The 21,874-nt window shown below is 37.1% G+C and overlaps 1 protein-coding gene across 2 annotated transcripts in view; it reads left to right on the forward strand.

Annotated features, from left to right (window-relative positions):
- The window catches only part of ANKRD27 (ankyrin repeat domain 27), a 48,974-nt gene that overhangs the window by 15,437 nt on the left and 11,663 nt on the right, over positions 1-21,874 (forward strand). For both annotated transcript variants that reach the window (XM_050903905.1, XM_050903906.1), the window contains exons 5-21: positions 743-897; positions 1,198-1,257; positions 1,355-1,408; positions 1,494-1,559; positions 1,640-1,716; positions 2,090-2,211; positions 3,155-3,233; positions 4,126-4,258; positions 9,363-9,455; positions 10,280-10,407; positions 10,864-10,946; positions 11,715-11,830; positions 12,635-12,727; positions 13,108-13,305; positions 13,624-13,683; positions 13,787-13,906; positions 17,572-17,616. In XM_050903905.1, coding sequence (XP_050759862.1) covers positions 743-897; positions 1,198-1,257; positions 1,355-1,408; positions 1,494-1,559; positions 1,640-1,716; positions 2,090-2,211; positions 3,155-3,233; positions 4,126-4,258; positions 9,363-9,455; positions 10,280-10,407; positions 10,864-10,946; positions 11,715-11,830; positions 12,635-12,727; positions 13,108-13,305; positions 13,624-13,683; positions 13,787-13,906; positions 17,572-17,616 — 1,682 coding nt within the window. The remainder of the gene's footprint in view (positions 1-742; positions 898-1,197; positions 1,258-1,354; positions 1,409-1,493; positions 1,560-1,639; positions 1,717-2,089; positions 2,212-3,154; positions 3,234-4,125; positions 4,259-9,362; positions 9,456-10,279; positions 10,408-10,863; positions 10,947-11,714; positions 11,831-12,634; positions 12,728-13,107; positions 13,306-13,623; positions 13,684-13,786; positions 13,907-17,571; positions 17,617-21,874) is intronic.

The following is a 21,874-nucleotide window of genomic DNA, read 5'->3' on the forward strand; positions in this document are numbered from 1 at the left end:
ACATATAGGCTTAATTCTATAAATACTAATCTAAATCTAAAAAATGATTCTTGTGGCATTCCTTTTTTGGCCATTACTTAGTGGAGTTGTATAGCAGTCTTTCAGAAGTGAGGTAATTTGTAATTTCAAAAGTAATTTGAAATGAATGGGATCTAAGCCTGTTATTAGTTGGCTGCTTTTGATTGCAAATGAGACTTGCCTAGAAAAAAAATTTTGGAAAAGCAGTATGAATTTTAAGTGATGGATCCAATTGTCTTATTCAGAAGGAAGGTGGATTTGGTTTAATGTTTACATGAAGCAACTTTGCTCTCCCATTTGGAGACAGTATGTCTAAATAAAGAATGTTATGTAAAAATCCAAGATGGGATTTTTACAGCTCACTTAGAGCACACTGGCTTCCTGCATGGGCATTCAGTCAATACTGTAATGTGCTTTTCTTCTACTTTCAAGCTTGACTTGCACTCGGATTATGAGTTGTGTATGTGGCAATAAATTACTCCAAGGTAAAAAAAGCATATGACATCAGTTTTAACTATTCCAAATATCTGACATAAAAGGCAAGAGAGCCCACCCTAAATGTGATGCATTAAATTCTCTTAATTAAAAGCAATACCTTCAGTTAAAGGTATAATAAGCTGAATTAATGTTTCATTGCACACAAGTTGGCTGTGTATGTAGAGACAAAGTACTTTACTATGCATACATATTAAGCCTATGTGTTAATTCTTGGCTTTCATTTTAGGTGAATCTACAGCTTCATCAAACTCCTATTCTCTTAAAAATATTGAAGATGTTAGAGAATTCTTGGGAAGGCACTGTGAGAGATTTGATAAATACATAGGATCTTTCTATAGAACATTTAAAGAACATGAAAGGAAAAGCCTCCGCCACTACATAGTCAGTATCTTGCTGCTTGATGTTTAATTTACTAAATATAATTCACTTCACTGCTTTGGATATCATATTGAGCTTTTCTATGTCAGTGTAGTCTAGAGTTGAGGAAGGTGGGAAGGGAGAAAGTAGAATTCTTAATTGTGAATTACCACATCTTAACTATTAGGTAAAGGCAATTTTTCTAGCTAAAAATCTTACCATAGTTCACACTTCTAAGGCAGGGAAGACTTCCTTTCTTTGCTTATTTATGCTTTATTGCTTCAAGTCAGATTAACCTGAATTTTTTTCTTTTCTCCCCCCCAGGATTCTGTCAATGCACTTTATACCAAATGTCTCCAGCATCTTTTGAGAGATTCGCACTTGGTAAACACTTACTCCACTAAATACATAGTACATAGTGTTACTTAAGCAATAAATTATCTAACTTTGTCTTGCTGTTTGTATGACTTTCCTTTGCTAGAAGATGCTTGCAAAGCAAGAGGAGCAGATGAATCTGATTAAACAAGCAGTTGAAGTAAGGATCTGAAATGAAGGAAAATAATTAGCAAGCTATTTTTAACTCTCCCTTTCATGCCTAAAGTACTGTTTTTTTTCCACAGATGTATATCCACCATGCTATTTATGATATAGTCTTTAAATATGTGGGGACTATTGAGGCAAGTGAGGTAAGCTTGTTTGATTGCTAAAGATCAGTTACATTAATCTAATGTGTTTTAAAAAAAACCATTGCCTTTCTATTGATTAGGATGCTGCCTTTAACAAAATCACGAGGAGCCTTCAAGACCTGCAGCAAAAAGACATTGGAGTGAAGCCTGAGTTCAGGTGAGAGATGATTGTGGACTCTTTGAGGAGTCACTGAGATCCTTTCTTGAATAGGTCTCAGGCCAGCCAAAAACTGTCTTCCTTCGGACAATAGCAAGTTTTTCATATACTTCATTCCTTTGAGATGGAAAAGCAAAGCTTTGCAAGTGTCATTTTAGGGCAGTCTTTGCATTGATCATTATCTCCTTTGCTTTTATATTCTTATACTTCTCTCTCTATCTACAGGGTACAGAAATGCAAGTGTACTTGGAGTAGAGATGGAAATATTTTAATACTGTTCTTCATTTCAGCTCTGAATAAGTTAAAACTTGCGTTTTGGACATCCTGCACAGAAACTCTGTATGCTAACCATTTCTTTCAAATTATTTTGTAGTTTTAATATACCACGTGCAAAGCGAGAACTGGGTCAGCTGAACAAATGTACTTCCCCTCAACAGAAGCTACTTTGTCTACGAAAAGTGGTACAAATTATTATGCAATCTCCTAGCCAAAGAGGTCAGTAATTAGTGAATTAATAACTTAATTTTAAACTTTTTTCTTAACCAGTACATACAAAGCACTTTGGTATATAAACAGCTGTTTGAATAGCACTTGTGGATTAAACACAGTGAGGTTGGGGTCTGCCTTGCGGGTCTCTAAACAAAGCAAAATGGAGGTGAGAGACACTTCAGCATTGTTTCTCATGGAGTGAGGTGGGGTGCTTGGTTAGCTTATATATGTTTTAGGTAGAGCATGTGAGAAGCTTGCATGTGCTAGGATATCTTCTCATGCAGAATAATTGAAGGTGATCCATTTTAAACACTGAGGATCACTGCTAGATCATTCTTGTGTATTTGTCCATGCTCCTTGATAATCTTGAAATTGATACTCTTGAGATGCATCTCTTGCAAAATGTAGCATTGGTGGGGGACAAACAAACCTTCTATATGCTGCATTCAAAGTGCTGCCATGGATTACAGAAATGATTCTGTGATAGGAAAGCATGGACCTCTTAACCTGGTATTTATTTTACATAGCCTGGAGAGAGAAGATACTTCCACTAAGCAAATGGAGTAGTACAGTCAACTTATGCTTTCCCTACTTCATCTCTTCCTTTCTCCAGGAAGACTCCTGGGTTACAGAAAAGTGTATCAACTTTGAGGGTAGGTTTTGCCCTCAATTTCAGAAGTCTTGAGCTAGTGCTCTGGCTCTTTCTGTATAGGAAGGAGGGGATGCTAGTCAAATATTGCAATTTGTACAGTACAAACTGTATTTTTTTGGCTCCTGGCAGCCTATTTTAGAGGGAGATTGAGAACACTTGAAGGGCTGCCTTGGTTACTCAGTGCATTCTCTACTAGTAGAGCTGGCCCTTAGTCTTAGGAGGCAGAACTCCATTTATAGGTGTTGCTCTTCATTTGAAGCATGACATGACTGACATCAGATGTAAATTCTTTTTCAGTTAACATGGAAACCATGTGTGCAGATGATCTTCTCTCTGTTTTGCTGTATTTACTTGTAAAAACAGAAATCCCAAACTGGTATGTAACTATATTTTGGCTATACAGAGCTCTATCATATCATCTTATATGGAATGCTGCTGTAGGGGCAACTGTTTCTGAACATACAGTAATAACTTACTGAAAGTGTAAGAGGGGCTGTTGTAATGCAGAAAACTATTTTTAGTAGGACAAACAGCAAAGATGTATTACAGGTGTGACTGAATTAAGGACCTATCAGGAATTCAAGTGCTGTGTCTTTTGCCGTTTTGATTCCCAGCCTAGAAAAAAGTAGTAATGAGAGGCCATCTGTATACCAAGTCTGCATGTCAATACAGACTTCACAGACTGGTTCTTCCTCATCTGTGCTTGGAGCTGTGAAAGGAGCTGTGAAACCTTTATGCAGCTTCTGGATGTTTGATACATTTCACATAGAGAAACTAGATTTGAATGCTTAATTGCTTGCTGCTAGCCTATGCCATCGTGTTTCTCTCTCCTCACTATCAGTAAAAGTATATCTAAACCTTCCACCTGTACCTGAACTGAACTTTAGTGTTGGCGTATCCCATATCTTAGAGATTAACATTTTTTCTTTAATTTGTAGCTATCATTACACTGGTCCTTGTGGTGCTTGAAACATGAACATATATGAAATGTGTGACACAATCTCTCCCGCTACTGTTCTTATCCTGTCCTTCGTATTCCTTATACGCAATTAATAACTTCTCATTGAATAGTTAAGAGATAAGTAGAGTTCTGATCCATCTACAAGCTCAGAAGAGCCATAGTATTGCTAGCCTACCAGTCTTTCTAGAAGCTTTTTCTTAACCCGCACCTATTGTCTGCCTGGATTGCCCAAGATGAGTTGCAGTATTAAGATATGTCATGCTAGTGTCTATTTTTAGTGGTTCATGGCTTTAACTTTTTATTTCAGGATGGCCAACTTGAGTTACATAAAGAACTTCAGGCTTTGCAGTTCAGTGAAGGATGAATTGGGATACTGTCTAACCTCAATTGAGGCTGCAATAGAATACATACGACAAGGCAACCTCTCTGACAGATCAACAGTAAGCTGCTCTTAAAGTCTGTCAAGTGTGTGTTTGATAAGCTTGTAGGACTGTGTACAACTGTGGGAGTAAATCCAGTCAGAGGATACAAAAAGCTAACATAAGAGTTCCTTTTTTACACTTAAAGAAATGAGTTGAAGTAACTATACCCAAAGCAAATGCTAAAATGATCTAAGTGATTACAATGAAGTCCTAATCATGTAGCAATACTTGTTGTTCATTGTATACTCCTTGAGGAAATAGTTAAATGTCAAGTCTGCCTCCTCATATGATTAGAGGAAAAATGACAGCACTATTTTCAACAGCTGAGTCTTCAGTAAGTTTATCTCCTGTTTGTACTCTTTCTGTCATGGTTGTGAAAGCAATGCAGTACTTGCAAGTAGGCATAGCTTAAACAGATTTTTCTTTAATTTTTAAAATGTTAGCTATGCTAGCAGAATGGAGATAGTGTAATTTAGAATTATTCAGTAAATCTTCATACTCTAAAAATACAGTGTGTTTGCAGTGCAAGTTGATAGTTTAATGGGAGTGCAGGACTATGATAAGGTGGTGTTTGAAGGTCAAATTTGGCTCTTGGCATCTCTGACCTAGCAGGGGCAGGAAGTTTGGATGCATGTGTTATTTCCTACTGGGCAACTAGCCCTTCTGTCAATCAGGTCAAATCCCTGCAGGCCAATCAAGGATGATAGTGATGTGACTTTAGAAACTTTGATTTAAGAACTTTGTAGCTTTAGTAAAGGAATCCAGTCTTACTGCTCCTGTAAAACTTTCTACCGTTGCAAAATTAGGTTTTCCTGATCTGATGTGGAAATCAAAAGGAGTGAACTTGGAACCAGAGTGAATTCAATGTGTCTCAGTCTGCCCAACTGCAAAGCACTGGAATCTAATTGCAGGGGCCAGAATAATGGCTCAGTGTGCAGGGCTTGGGATGGGACAACCTGGGGCACAATCTTAAAGAAGCAGCAGTTGATCTAACATTTTAGCCTGTTATTTTTGGTTTTGCTCTTTTCTGGGATCTTTCCATGAACCTGTCATGCATGGGTTTGTTTTGTACACTCAAAAAAAAAAAAACCCACTCTTTCATTTTGTGTAAAGAGACTGTGGTATTTCTTGTCTGTAATGCTGTATTGAATTATGTTTAAAAAAATAAAAATGTTAGTTTAAAAGGAAAACCTGCCAAACAACTTTGCTTCCTGTAGTCACTTGGCTATCACTAACAATCAATATACAAATAGCAATGCTGGTGGTCTGGCTGGAGAACTGGAACCAAAGTACAATTGTCTTCCACAACAATACCAGCAAGCTGAAAAAAATATACTGCTCTTAAATTTCTAGAATAAAGAGTTTCCTATTAAATGCCTGGTCCTATCCCTCCTTATATAGCTAAGGATAGCAGTTTTTTGTACTGGGATTGCCCTCAAGTGATTTTAACTTAAGTGCCACTGCCATTAAGATATATTTCTTTGGGAGGCATCCGTCTTGAAAGATGAACTACAGCTTTGAGAAGTCTAAATGAAGGCAGTCTCATACTGCTTATGTTAGTGTCTGCACCAATATAAGAGCAAGTAGTAAGTGTTTTCTGTCCATACCTCTGCTGCATCAGCTCCAGACCTAGAGCGCTAGCCTCTAACTTTCTCACTTCAATGTGTATACAGTGAGCATGCAACAGGAACTCCTTTCTTCTACATTGCCTTTCATAGGAGTCAGCATGGCTTGAAGGCAGCACCCTGAGATGAGATGGAAAACAGCAGAACCTTGAAGATAAGGAAGTGGGTGACCCCCTGCCCTCTAGCACAGCTGAAAAGGAAAGAGCTAGACCACCCTTTTCTCCAGTGTAGAGTAAGGGAGAAGGTGGCACACAATGAAGAGGAAGAAACGATAGGTAGCAAATAGCCCCCTGACAGGAATTGAAAAAGGGTAGTGAGGAGGTGGAGGAACATGTAGGAACTTCTGATAGCATTGCTCTCCCTTTCATGAACTTACCAGTTGAGATTTCCTTTATTCTCTGGTAAAGGAGATCAACTTTCTGTTTAAAGCAGCAGCTGTCACATTGATGCCCCATGGTTTCCTCTTCCAGATTGTGCTGGAAGGGATTGTGGGATTTAAGTGAGCAGGAACATTGCTGTGCCCTGGGGCTTCATTGCAGCCCCTCATGTGGCTGCACTTAATTTTATAGCTGGCTTCAGATGGAGCTTCTGGCAGCTGAGTAATGCTGTTGTCCAATCTCTAATGAAGCTAACTACATAAGAAAACTCAGCAGGGAACTAATGTACCCTGTGGGATAATGGGCATATTACACCCTCATGTCAGTAAGAAAATTGCACTTAGGGGACACCTGCCAAATCCCTTCACCCAAGGTCATGCAAGTCTTGGAGAGACATTTTGGTTGTGGGGAGGAGAGGAGCATGTAACTGATAGTACAAGAGACTCCATTTTATTTTCTGGGAGTTGTCAACCTTATTTAATTAGGATTCCAGTTAATAAGTATTGGACCTTAGTTGTGTTCCTGTGCACAGCTAATGTGTAGTAAGACCCTCTAGTTCAGAGGGTTGAAGTAAGGCATGAAGTAGGGAGTTGAAGCCAGCCAACTAGGGAATGGGCAGCATTTTGGTTCTTATGGAAAGAGCTGTAGGTGGCATTGAAGTTGGCATGGGGGAAGTGCAGGTGGGAGAAGCCAGGAAAGGAAGACTTAAACACAAAGTGAGGCTAATAAAGTGTTTAGAGGGGAGGGGGAGTGGAGATGATTTCCCCAAGTCATCAGTTGTAATCTGTGAAAGTCACCTTGGATAGGTCATTATACAGGTACACCCTCATAGGTACAAATATTTCATTTCTCTAGTATAGACAGTAGTGTTAGATAAAAAGATCATTAATGTTTGGACATGTATTTTCTAGACAATACAGATTTAAAATACCTGAGAGTCCCACTCAGCAAGCTTTTTTTTTTTTTTTTTAAATTCCTGGAGTGCGAGTAAAGCTGGTACAAGTGAGTTTTGTCTTTGAAGGCCCAAACTTGCTTAATACTTCAACCAGTACCTGATTCTTCTGCCATTCTGTATTTCACTTTCGAAGATATGTAGTTTCACCTGGGATGGACTCTTTTTTTTTTCTGATTTATATAATAAATAAGATAATACCTCTACGTAAGGATTGCTGTCTCAAGTGACTCTTTGAAATATTTATTGCACTTGGGGAACACTTCTCTTGCAAAATACACTGTGGAAGGAACAGTACTAAAACTACAGTAGGTCTTGCTAGTGGTTACTTAGATTCTCCATAGTGAAAGTATAAACCTTTCTGTGAGCATTCATATTAGAAATTCTGATTAGACTTCAGAAACTTGTATCAGCAGTAAAGCTTTAACAATTTTTTTCTAGTTAGTAAAATTTTTCATCAAATATTTCTTAGGGAAGTTATTCCTGATCACACTGAAGAATCTATCTGAGGAGACTAGTGTTATGTGCCTTGTAATTCTGAAAAGATATGCTTGGGTATCTTTAGCTAAGTACTTAGGTTTGAAAAGATTGGTGAATATTTGTCATCTTCATGTATCTAAATACAAACAACTTACTGTGATGTGCAGATTGAACTTTTATCTCTAGACCTCACAAATGTGTTTTTAATGACATTATTTGCTATACAATGGAGGTTTTTTTAGACAGCTTTATGAAAGGCATCTGTGTTGACTTTGAAACTTGAGTGATCAAATTTCTAGAAAATCTGAACTCTGTTTTTGGTGTTCAAGTGATCTTGTTTATTTGCAGTTCACTAGTTTCTTAAACTTCATGCTGACTTACTAATGTTAAGAGCAGATTCGGACTTTTTTTGGTTATATCTGGTCTTTACAGACTTAATTGCAGAAGCTATAGCCTGGATCCTAAACCATCAAAGTTTGCTTGGTATATGGGTGTCTATCTTAAATGCAGTGGTCTTCAGTTTGATGGATGCTGGGAGTCTTTCCATTTCTAGGGAGATAGTCATTATCCAAAAACAGCATCCAAAGAAATTATATTCACTGCCAACTATAAGCAGTAGTTGATCAGAATCAATGATGTGCAAGTGTTTCGATCTGCTTTCTTAGAAAGTGTTTTCTTTGGATTGTTGTTTTATTTCACGTGAGGTTCAATGTTGCCATTTCAAAACACAACTACTTCAGAATTTTCACCTGGTTTTGGAAGCATATATGTTCTTTAGTGCATCCTGAAGTGTATCTTCAGATTTCTCAGAAAATGGGAGGTACCGAAGTGAGAGTTGCACTACGTGTCTGCTTAGCTCAATCTCCAATTTTTGAGAAGTGACCAGTAGGAAACACTATATGAATGAGTCTGCTACAGAGTAATGCTTCACCTGGTACAATCTTTTATTTTCCAGCAAGTAGCAGAGAGTTCAGCGAAATCTGAGTCAGAGTTGTATCTGGGTCATCTTTTTTAATAGCCACCAGTAAGCATGTCTTACATGAATTTGTCTAATGCCTCTTTGAGTCCATTTATACTTTTGATTTTTGCAGCATCCTACTGCAATGAGTTCTACTGCAATGAGGGAACATTTTTTCTTCTCTCTTCTCCCCACTCCCTCCCCAGACCTAATGTGTGATGATTTTGTTGGGTATCCCAGTACTTACGTTTTGAGGAATAGTGGATATGCAGTTTTTACATGTTTTCTTTGGACTTTTTGTGATTTTTATAGACTACTGTAGCACAGTCAAATCTTTTCCAGAGTGAAGAATCCTAATTTCTCCTTGTAAGAAAGCTGCATTGCATCTCTTATGGTTCTTGTTGTCTTTTTTTATGTCTTTTCTAGTTTTGGTGTGTTCTTTTTTAGATGGTACAACCATAATTTCATTAATGCTCAGTTAGTTCATGGAGAATTACAGTAAAGGAATATTCTGGTGAACACCTACTTATTTCTTTGAACAGCAGGTGTGCAGTCTTTTAAGTCTCGGAATCCTAAATATGAAACTGATTTAGGTTTTACCTGCATCTGATAATTCATAAGTGGTAAATACAGTGTTTAATATTTTTAAAAGTTAATTCTACTGTTAAGGTACTTTACTTTTGCCTGTAAATGAGTATATAGATAATCGATCTATATATTTTATTTGCAGGAATCTGAGAGACTGTGTGACAAGCTGCTTTTAAGACAAAGGATGAACTTGTTGTCCCAGATGTCTGCTACTCCAATAGACTGCTTATTTAAGGTTAATAACTCTTATGGCAGAATATTTATGTACTTAAGTATTGCATGTTTATATCCCTTCCTTTCTGCCATTTGCTGAAATGTAATGCACAGTTAATTATATTAGTACTGCAAACTGTGTTTTGGTAGATGCTAAAAGTGTGTTTTGAATCTAGTGCATTTCTGTGCCAAAATATTACCAAGTTAATATAATCTTATGGATTTCAGCATGTTATATGAAATCTGGAAGCAAATGAGGGTGAAATGCTACTGCTGTTGGTATTGATTGGCCCATTTAATGCACAGATGTGATATTACTATCTGGTTGTCTCTCACAGCTTTTAGTGCTTGAAATTGAAAGAGTTTTCTGAAATAATTTAAATGTGGTCACCTGACAACTACTTTGTATTATATGTTAATCTCATACTGTCATTCTAAAAGAATTTTGCCTATACAAGGACACAAAGCAGAGCTTCTAATTATACGTGTTCACAGCTTATGGCTAGAGACTTAGTAATTTTATAGAAATGTTTTTGCACAGAGGGAGCTCAATTTCGTGACTGAGTCTAAAGAGAACAATAGGAATTGTTTTAATTTTTTATAGAAAGTGAAGTAAGCCAAGAACAGATTCTTTTTAATACTGAATGCCCATCAGGGGGTTTTGTGCTATGACATTGTTCATTTCTGCTTTCTAATGCTTGAATACATGTCTTTTATAATCAGTTCCTTTCATTTTGTGCTTCAGTAAATTACTCTATTTTTTTGTGGTGTGGTCCCCCGCCCCCCCGAAAAAGGAGGCTTTTTATATTGGTTCCTCATTTTCTTTCTTCTCTTGGCTTTTTGTAGCATATTGCTTCAGGTAATCAGGAGGAAGTGGAGCGATTACTAAGTCAAGGTGACAGTGATAAGGACACTGTACAGAAAATGTGTCATCCGCTCTGTTACTGTGACAAATGTGAGAAGCTAGTTTCTGGGTAAGCACTTTTCATCTCCACAAATACGCAAAAAGCTATGTAAAAGTCTTCATCTAAGATTTACTTTAGAAGGTATGCTGCTTTTGGTTATAGAGGAAGTTGGTAGCACTTCAGGATGTAGTAGAGAGCGTACGTTTGTGTGGTTTGAAAAAGCCGAAGAACTATTAGGAGAATACTGAATGCCTTGGAACCAGCCAATTTTGTGATGGAGGCTGCATGTCCTTTGGTAAACATGGTGTGAAATGTTTCTTCTCTTGAACCTAACTTACACATCTTGGACAAAACCACATCTCTTAACAAAATGTAAAACTGTATAGAATCATTTGGCAATGTGAAAGGATAAAGGATAAAAAGTTCCAAAACCAGTTTTTTGTCGGCCTTGGCAATTTTTCTCTTTCTCTCCTTACCACTGCTGCATAGGTAACTGAGCTGCTTTTAAACCATTGTGTTTTAAAGGAAACTGAATGATCCCTCCATTATCACTCCATTTTCCCGAGATGACCGGGGATATACGCCACTTCATATAGCTGCTATTTGTGGTGAGTATTGTTGGTTTTCTTCACTAGTGTTTTCTACTCCTTGTGTTCCTTATCTTTATGTTAGCATGTTTTCCAACTTTGTATTAAGGATTGAATTTTGCATTAAATTGTTTTCTGCTTATTTGCTATGGAAACTGGTATCTTGGCACAGACTGAAGTTATTGTATATTCTTTTAAGCTCAGTTTCTTATGGCTAAGTTTTTGTTTGTTTGCTGACTGTTTACTTTTGCCTTAGTGGTTACCACAGTAGTTCTTTGCTCAGCTGTGAAAAAAGTAAAAATGTGTCATCAGAAACCAGTCTTGTTTTAAAGAATTGGCAGATTGAGAAATTAATCTTTTCTCTCTCCTGCAGCTGGCTATGCATGGTAGATCTGTACCATCTCCTGTCTTGTAATGTTCATTATGCCATTGATCTTACATTTATTAGTAGATGTATTAATTTTCCTAGTGAGTTTTTTTTTATTTTTATCTTAAATCCCAATTAGAGAGTGCTTTGTGTGACATGGCTTTATTTTCTCTTCTTTTCTTACTCATAAGATACAAGCATAGCTTGCTTTTGGCTGGATGTTCTTTTATGGAGCTTTGACCTTGAGTAATCTGGAACAAAAAAAAACAAATACCAAGGAAAGAAATGAATATACAGTATATAGAAACATAGTATGCAGAAATGCAGGGTATCTTGGTTTATAGTTCATGTTTGAATTTGAAAAGTAGCAATGTTCTTGTGCAAAGTTTACTTCTTTCTTTTAATGTCTGATATTTTTCAAGGGCAAACATCATTAGTGGATTTACTAGTAGCCAAAGGAGCCATTGTCAATGCTACAGATTACCACGGTTCAACTCCACTTCACCTTGCTTGTCAGAAGGGATATCAAAATGTTACAGTAAGCACCAAAAGGCTTAATTAGAAATAAGAAGAAATACTTAACCTAAATAATACATATATGACTCTTACTAAACTGTTCTACTGTTACTGTCGTTTAGGTCTTCTGAGAAGCTCTTACCAGAACTGTGTACGCTGTCAGAATTGAGGATCTTTTATCATTGTAGTTTGCATGATATTTTATTTTTTCCTGTGCTGCAAGGTTTTCAGCCATTTGTAATAACCAAGCAATTGATAGCTACGCATGCCTGATAATTCATCCATTTTATTAATACAAATCTCTAATACGTAATACAAATGGAGAGCCTGTTAACATCTTTGCTCTCGATTAAGACAGAAGAGCCATTGCAGTCATTGGAATGAATTAAATGACTTCACATTGTGTTTAGGGTAGACTGTGTAACTACATTAATTATGGCATACTTGAATTTTTAAATATGTGAGGTTCTTCAATTAGCGTTGTTGAAATTAAGCTGTATCTTCACTTACATAGGCTCTTAAAATATAGGATAAATTGTCATGTAGTAGATGTATTGCAGTGTTTGCTGCAGTAGATGATTCATTTTTCCAATGACAACTCTGAATATGTAAGAAGCAGCTTTTATTTGGTTCTTAGGGTAGTGTCCTAAGTACACAAAACCAGTACTGTGATGCCAAGAGGGTAGTGTCTGAAACAGGAGAGACATAGCTAGTTTTTCATGAAGTGATTCATCGTGCTAGAAACCTAAAGGAATCTACAGAGGAACAATTGTTTGTCCATTAATTTTTTAATTACTTAAATGTCTACTTCTATTTTTCTTTTAAGCTTCTCTTATTGCACTATAAGGCAAGTACTGATGTTCAGGACAATAATGGAAATAGTCCACTTCATTTAGCCTGCACTTATGGTCATGAGGATGTAAGTAATTGTTTTATAACAAACCAAATGGACGTTCTAATGGAATGGAATTAAATTGTGATGTGAATTTGCACTGAATTTACATATTTTAAAAAGTAACTAAAAAAGATTTGGAGGCTAACTATTTAATGCTGTAAATTAGGACTTTATTCAGTAGTTAGTAGCAATTCTTATTATGCATTCACATTAAAGATAGTAGTATTGTGCAAATTTAGTTGAGTTGTTTAACTCTTTGTTTAATGACACTGAACCATAAAAGCCTGCCCTTTAGGCAATCGATTATATGAGCAGCAATGAAAAAAACCTTTTTAGAGTTGCACATCTTATATGAATTGAGAGACAATACTATAATTTATTGATAGCTTTCCTTTTCTTTCCAGTGCGTCAAAGCTTTAGTCTACTATGATGTGCATTCCTGTAGACTAGATATTGGTAATGAAAAGGGAGATACTCCTCTCCATATAGCTGCTCGTTGGGGCTATCAAGGGATCATAGAAGTGCTTTTGCAAAATGGGGCAAATCCAGAAATTCAAAACCGGATGAAAGAGACTTCCCTACAGTGTGCATTAAATTCCAAGGTATTCCTCTTTATCTTCTATCCTGATTTCTTTCTGATACAGTTCCACAGAGGTGTAGATGCTTACCTGCTAATAGGATTTTGTGGTCTGGTACTATTAAAGTGAAAATGTATGTTTCACTTTAAGAAAGAAGGGTCACGTTTTAAATCTAATAGCATGAAGATGGTCTGTGGTATAGAACATAAACTGGTAAATGGGTACTTCTAATCTGCTTAGTCATAATCTGTTACTAATATTAGGTTATCGGCTAATTTGAGTTTCAGTCAGTAGATTCCTCTTTAAGTGGAGTTACATTGGTTCTCTGATATTTTTATGCAGATTTTGTCATTGATGGAATTAAACTATCTAACATTTGAAAGAGGACAGAGTGCTTCTGAGGTAACAACCAATGCAAGTTGCTAAACTTTTTTTTGCCTATGTTTCTGCTTAATCTGATATGTAACTTTTTCTGTTTTGTTTTGGTTTTTTTGCCAACTTTAAGTCACCGCTTAGGTCTCCTCAGCGCTCAACAGAAACTTTCAGCAGAGGATCATCTGTCTCAAGCCTGTCATCAGCATCAACTGATATAAGGCAAGAAGAAGTAAAAAACAGTTATAAAGAGGTAAGACTGAAGTGTAAGTTTTGACAATAAGTGAAGTGGAGGAAGCTAGAAGAGTAGTATTTTGCAACACTGTTTTAAACTGCTTATTCAGGGATAGCCTTCTGTCTGGTTTGGAAAATTATATGCTGCTATCCTCAGGTGCTTGTCATCTCAGTATCTAAACACTTATTTTTGTATGGTATCAACTGCTCTGCTGGTTATTTCTGGGGAAAAATTGAAAGCATATTTGGAGTAATTGTTCAGATTTACTGCATTTAACTACATAATTTGAGAATTTGTTGAGGTTTACAAAATTATAATGGCAGTCGGTGCCCCAAGGACCTTGCTGTCCTATCCAGGAATTAAATGCCATTGTTAGCTTACAAAATCTGTCAGGCAAAAGAGACTAGTACAGGCATAATGGCAAACAACAAACTAGAATGTTAAGACAAGCTTTCAAAATAGGCATAGGAAGTCAATTTTGTAACGTGAAGAAGTACACACGATATACTAAATATCTTGCACATATGTGTTTGCTGATTTTGCTCTGTCCGTACCAACCAAGATGCTGTCCTCTGAATTTTTTCATGTTGGACCTCAGATCCATACTTTCCATTTATCCCCTCCTTAGCCTGTCATATCACTGCTCCTTCTGATGCTTCTCTCTTTATTTTTTTTCCCAGACCTCCTGTTCCATTTTTTCCCAAATTGACCTCCTTAGTATTTTTGTTTCTCTCCATATCACGTCTACATTCAAATTCTTCCTTTTCCTGCTATTAAAAGGTACTTCTCTTGCCAAAGGTTTCTGTTTTCTGAAAATGTTCAAGAAACTCAAAGATGTAAAGTTAGACTGGACAATATTACTTCGCACTTCATTATCAGTTACTCTGAGAGCCTCAGTGTAGGAGTGTACCTTCCTGTTTGTACAGAGTCAAGCACTCTAAATAAGGTCTAACGTATGTAAAAGTTCACCTCATAGATAGAGGATTTATTTTTCCTTAAAGGAACACATTTATCACACCCAAGAGCTAAGACACTAGTTCAGACCAGGAAAAGAGATTACAAGCAGCTTACACCTTAGATTCTTGGGGTTAATGACCTTCTCCTGTAATCCAGCTTTAGTTCATTTCTGTTTGCCAAGTTTCACATGGGCTCACTGCTCTTATTCTTACTAAGCAAAGAGGCAAGGGCCTAATCCTGAGAGAGCTCCATGAAGGGAATGCCACTGGAAGTGATGGGAAGCTGATAAGGTCAGTTTTCCAGACTTCACGGCTTAGACCATGGATTAAGGGCATGCAGTTAGACCTTTATTAATCAGTACTGGTGGTGAATTAAACTCTTCACTTAAATGAGCCAGTCATGGTGTATGTCTTATATGTGGCTTGTTTACAGCTTAGAAAAGAGAGTAAAAGAGCCAGGCATGTAAATTTGGAACTTCCTCTGTTGGAACTAGTAACTCCTTGCACAATTTCTGTTCAGCAACAGAAAAAATGAGCATGCGAGTGAATTGCAGTAGATTTGTTTCATCTATTTTTACATTTAAAGGAAGGTACTTCGGTTCATGGAGGAGTGAGAAAGCAAACTGGAAAGATGGGGAAATGCATGTAGCAGACATTTTGCCCTAAGTACTCTTAATAAATTATCTATAAGCTGCATAACAGATGTTGTATGCTTCTCCACTGCTAGGGCCTGAGGCAGTTTTTAGAACTCATAAGGAAGTTGGTATTTTTGGAAAGAAATTATCAGAGCTTGTGGGTCACTTGCTATTACTGTTAGGCATTTTGTATGTGATAAAGACTGGCTCCTGAAAATCATCAAGACATTTACATTCTCCAGTGACATTATCCTATATGATTAGGGGAAATTTATGGGAGGCACAGATCTCCCTGGTATATATAGTCCATTTTAGATGTATATGTGTAGAGATTGGGATTCAGCTCCCCTAACTTCAGATGTCTGGAAGACAATTGTCGTAACTTTAGACATCTGTTTTTCCTTCTTAGTCAGTGGAGAGAAACCGGTACCTCCAGAGAGGAATTAATCTCAGACATGCTTAGTTTGACCTGAGTTGCACTCGAGTGTCATTTGTTGACTGCATTCTGTTCTGTAGTTACCAGAGAGGGAGTTTAAATGACTAGCTTAGATTTAGACAGCTAACTTTTAGACATTCAAAGTTGGGAAAGAGGAATCCTGCCTTGAGTGCCTAGTGCATGACTTCAAGGAGGTTCACCTTGTATTAGAAAGGTAGTAATAAAATAAAACTTAGCAGCTTTCCTAAACAGAGATAAAAGTGGATGGAGAGATTTAATCTAGCCTCTGATCTTTCAGCTGTAGATGTGTCCTGTTCTCCTGCTAAAACCCTGAAGAAAGAGATTAGACCAGTAAAACACAACTTCCTTTTAGTCTCATTCTTCCTTGTTTGCTTTACCAAACACTGCTGTCACAGTCAGTGAGACAGTAATTTCTAGATAAAGATTGAAATGTGACTGAAGCCGTTACTCCATGACATCTTCAACTTGCAAGATGTTTCTTAATATTGAAACAACTTTGTTTACACATCAGCATCTTTGGTGATTCTAGCACAGTGCTAGAATAATTTGGTATAATGCTGAAACAGGCTTTCACAAAGCTTATTAAATGATTCTTCAACAATCTACAGAGGCTGGACAAGTTGCCTATTGATAGTACTAATGGGCATTCCCTGCCTTTTTACTGGCACCTATCCCATTTCTATCAGGTTAGATCTCAGCTCCTTCATGTGAGAGTAGAGAAGCAGAGGAGAAGCGGGGAGACAAGTACATCTCATTCTCCTGCTTTTACATGCAATTGGAGGGGTCAGGGGAATGGCATCAGTGCACTGCAGAGCACCTTCCATCTCGTCTTCTCCCCGCTTGCCTCTTTCCCCCCTGCAGAGCTCATAAACAGGAGAATACCTACACCAAGCAGTCACGCTCAGGCCTTGGCTGGCCTGAGCATATACGTACTTAATTGGTCTAATGTTGGTCCCCTGGAATAACTCTCTGAGTTGAAGAGACCTGGCTTTTGCTAATGCATACCCTTTGGTATTTACGTCTTTTCAGATTTTAAGTAAGGAAAAAAAATTTCATACTTACAATCAAGTTAGATTGTAAATGTTTGGTTTTTAACGTAGGAATAAACCAGTAATCTGCAGATGTGAAGTGAACAATTGGAAAGCATCTTTTTCATCTTAAACTGTTGTTTCTCAAATAGCAAAATAAAACCTGCCATCCTTTGTGCTTCTGGTAGCATATAGTAGCTCAGCAAGAGTCCAAACAGTACTAGTGTTTATCAGGGTAGAAACTTGTCTTGAGTAGGGATTTTTAATGTTAGGTTCACAACAGAAATGCATGGTCAGCTGCTGCTGAAGCGGCATAGTAATAACAGCTTATATGGCTTTGTTTATGTGTGGACTACATGTCTTCTATTTAGTTAAGTACTGTTAACTAAGCAAGTCAGAGATCATCATATGGCCACAGGCCTTGCACAGCTTTTGTATTTCATGAAGGAAGAAGGTTTTTTCTTTAAAACTTTATCAACAAATATGAAATGGGCCAGCAGTAATCCTACCACATGAGCTCAGGAGGTTAGTAAAGGACACAGGATTTTCTGTGTACAGCTTAATACCGATACTAACAAAGCAAATAAATTGTTTTCTTCATACATAGGTGGAAAAACTCCTACGAGCAGTTGCTGATGGAGATCTGGAAATGGTGAGTCTTAGCATGGCTGTTGAATATTATTGAATTCCGATTTACCTCATTCAAATTGAGGAAGTTATCTGTAAATAATATTAAGTGAAGAATGCTTTGGGTAATACCTTCCTTCAGCAACAATTACTCAAATTCAGCTCATTTTCTACGAAGAATATTCACTCCATGTCCCCAAATTATTTTACCTGCAGTGCTTTAAGGCCCATTATTTTGACATTTCCATGACCGCTTGCACTAAAGAAATTACTTTAAATTGAATAATTCCTTTGTGAAGGCGTGTCATTTAAAAATGTATGCACAGTCACCTCTAGGAGATGCAAAGAACTTGGGAAGAACAATGTTCAGGACAGGCATGTTGCAAAGAAATATTGTGGGAAAGAGCAATTTATTTGCTTGCAGGTGCTCAAGCTGCACTGTCAAATGCCGTTGTTAGATGGGGAGCATGGTGTATTGCAGAACTGTAAAAAGATATGTATACTGAGGTCACAATATTGGACTGGATATGCAGTCAGCACAAAACAAAAAAAAAGGCAAAATAGATGAGTTTTCAGGTAAACCTGATTTTTGCCAGCAAATCCAATGGAAAGTGTTATTATTCCCAGTTGCTTGTTCCTATGTCACAGAAGTGCATGGTGTCTTTTCCCATATGTGAATTGGTGCTCGTGCTTGAGTGGCAATGCTGTGCACCCATTCTGGAAATTGAATGGTGGGATTTACGGTTTGCGTTTTTTTGACTTAGGAAGCATTCCAATAATACAGTGGTTTTAAATCCACAAATCCTTTTTGATTCCTAAATTGCCAGGTTCTCTAATGCTTTGAATATTGTCTACTCTTTATTGTGTATTTACTGCATGTAATAATTGTGCATAGGTACTATAAATGAAAAATGGGCTCTTATTTTGTTTGTTGTGATACCTTTATTAATATTTCATACAGAGAGGAAATATAGGTGATACCAGTCAGTACAGAGAAGTTCTCTCCGGCGCATACAACTTTCCTGTAGTTTGGATTTCACTTCAAATAAATAGCTGATGGCTATAATAATACCAGTTTCAGAGATGATGTTCTGTAATTTGTGATACCACCTATCTTGAGATATTTTTTAGTTACTATTGCCCTTTATTCCTCAAAATTTGAACAATAAGGTGCTTGCAATGTCATTCTACTGAGAAATTGAAGATGACACAGAAATCTTTAGAAGTTTTGTCTTTGGAAAGATGTAAAAGGCTGTACATTTCTTAATTGTTTTGTAGTTCACAGAACAAAATCATGAACCCATGTGAGAATGCAGGATTTCTCTGCCGGATGCATTTTCTGAAAAATTTGTTCAGGTGATACATACCAGGAGTTACAGATGCTAATGAAGCATCACACAGTCATAATAAAATAGATAATCTGCGTCACAAAGTACATACCATGTTAATATTGATTCTGTCATGTTTTATTCCAGTTAGATTATAGAAACAAATTAATTTATCAACTGATAGAGGAAAGAACTGTTCAGTTGTTAAGTAAATATCATTATCCTAGTTTACAATGTAACTTAATCTTAGTAATTATTTCCAGGTCAGCCCTTAAGTCATTTCAAGAAGCAGCAATGCATACAATGATGGTATTTACCATCTTCCTGGCAAGTAGTAAACGTGAATGTGTTACAATTAACTTTTCACAGACTTTGTGAAAATCTAAACTGCATCATGAAAATATTTAAAGAAAACTAAATATAGTGCTATAATTTGCTGGAAAATTAGTTTCTAGCACTGCTCAACAGATATCAGCAATGAAAAGCATATAGAAGTCTAATCTATGCATTCAGATGACAGAATCACCTTATTTTTTGTGGCTTTACTTTCCACATTACTCAAGTTCATGTAAAACTATTCATTATAAAGAGAATTGTCCAATTGGATGGCAAAGGTTACAGCTTGCATATCTATTAAAAAAACGGGGTTGTTTAAAAACTCTTATCCTGTTCGGAAAGCCTGAGGTCTGTCTCCATAGGAACAGGAGCAGCAGTAGGGTCATTAGTGCTGTTGTAGATTTCCACTGTGCCAGCCAATTGAGTTTTGCAAGAGGAGGCATTAAATAAAAGTGCTATGAAACTGGAAGATTTAAAAAAAAAAAAAAAGTTATGCTGTGATTGTTCAGGAAGCCAGAAAACAACCTTTGTCATCATCGTAGTACCTGCAAACTTCAAAAGCAAGTATGCTTTAGATTGGAGATAATGATGTTAATCAATGACGGTTATTTTAATTACCTGACTCAATGGCAACTAATTCTACATTTTGAAAATGATATTTAGCCCACTTTGGTAAATTTTCTATGTCTGTAGTGAGAAAGAAATATTTTGAGACAGTATGGAGGGAATATCTGTATAGAAAGGATTAAGCTTTATTCCCAAAATATGTTTCAGAATTATGCAGCAGCTTTTTTGGGGGAGGTTCTCAAACTGTACTTTTTACGTGTTCAGTGGTTGCTGAATTGGTAGAAAATTATTATAGCTCCATTTTTGGTGGAGACTGTTAAGAGTTGTCTTAGGCCATTGTATATGGCTTTGAACAAAGCCTTTATATAGCTCTAAGCCAGTAAAGTATGGTGTAGAAGTAGTCAATACTGCTTAACATCAATTTTCAATCTTTCATTCTTAGTGATTGGATTTGGTGGTCAGGTGTACGCCGTGGCTCCTTAGTGATGGATGAACCATTCAGCTTTCAACAAAGATACTTAGATTTAAAAAACAAGCAAATAAAAAACCCCCTTTTATTATTAGAGTGGGATAACACTAGAACAAACCTGGGAGGTTACAGAACCTCTTCTGTTAAAAGTATTTGAGACGAGATCGGTCAAACTTCTGTCAATGGTGTTAAGGAAGAATTGACTTTGTCTCAGTGTAGAATACTGGATTAGGCACTCTTCTGAAATTCCTTCCACCCAGCTAGTCTTGACTCTTCCGGTGGAACGGATATTTGCAAATCCACCACAAAAAAGAAAATCTCTTGTATAAAATAAAGCTTGTGGAGCAGCTAAAAGTCTGGCATACAGGCCACGATGCCCCTGGAGTGCTCTGCTAAATATTCCAGGAAGTGTGTTACTCTGCAATGTAAAGAAGGTTTTAGATGACAAGTTAACTGGCAAAGGGAGATTATGGACAATTTCCTGAGATGCTTCAGGGTGTGTCTGCTTAAAAGTACATTTAACCTTTTGACCAAAAAACCTTTAAACCAAAAAAAAAAGGCTATTCCTTTGTAATTATAAAGAGGTATGCATGGGAGTAGCGTGTTCAGATTTTTGGTGAGACACGGGTATTAGTATGTTGAGAGCTGCGTATTTGGATAATGAGAGCGGCAGTATTGAGTTGTGATAGGAGAAGGAGAAAGTGTCAGTTGTGAGAGCCTTGGTCAGTCTGCAGGGAAGGGGGGAAGTGAAGTGACTAATATTTTAGACACGTACAAATGTAGCAAATAGTAAACCTTCACTGATCTGGCCTTCCATAAACAGACAAGCTTGAGAGAAGATTTCTTTTTACTCCAGAGAACAACGTGGAATTTGCCGGGAAAGTAATATTCCCTGTGAAAAACATCCCTTTTCTGTCTCAATTATGTTATCATTCAGAATCAGGTATATGGCCCTTACTAGTTGTCCTAGGATTTATTCTAGCTGCATCTGTTTAATTGGATAGGTTATTAATGTGTGTTTGGTTTCCCAGAGCTACCTTAATGGTAAGAAGCAGAACTTGCTGACAAGTGCAAGAGTAAATACAGTGGGAGGAACCTGTAAGAAATATCTTTCTCCCCATTCTCTTCTTGACTAGCATCTGTAGAGCTCTTGGGATTGGTCCAGTTCTGTGGCATCAAACCCAACCCACAAATCCAGCAAAGATGCTTCTATCTCAGTTTCAGCAGAAAGTGGTTCCTCGATTTTGCTCCATGCCACTGTTCAGTGGGAGGCAAAGGGCTAATCTTTTTTCATGGTAACAAGACAATCTTTTGACAGCTCTCTTAAAAGGTGCTAAAAAAAAGAGTAAAAGGAAAACCCTTCACAAGATGACATGTATTACAGCTTCATACCCACTATCTAATCTTGTAACTTGCTGTGTCTGAGAACTTCCCAGATCATCTGCTGGAGCTCTGAGAGATCTAGCCTCCACGCATAAGTGCCCTCATCTTCCTTCTGTCTTGGTTTTTGAGTGCCATGATGTTAGCCCTTTTCATGCACCTAGAAAAAGATGACTGTTAAGGTATTGTCCCTTGCATTATGA

Source organism: Gymnogyps californianus, chromosome 12, assembly GCF_018139145.2.
Source record: "Gymnogyps californianus isolate 813 chromosome 12, ASM1813914v2, whole genome shotgun sequence".
NCBI classification, from domain to species: Eukaryota; Metazoa; Chordata; class Aves; order Accipitriformes; family Cathartidae; genus Gymnogyps; species Gymnogyps californianus.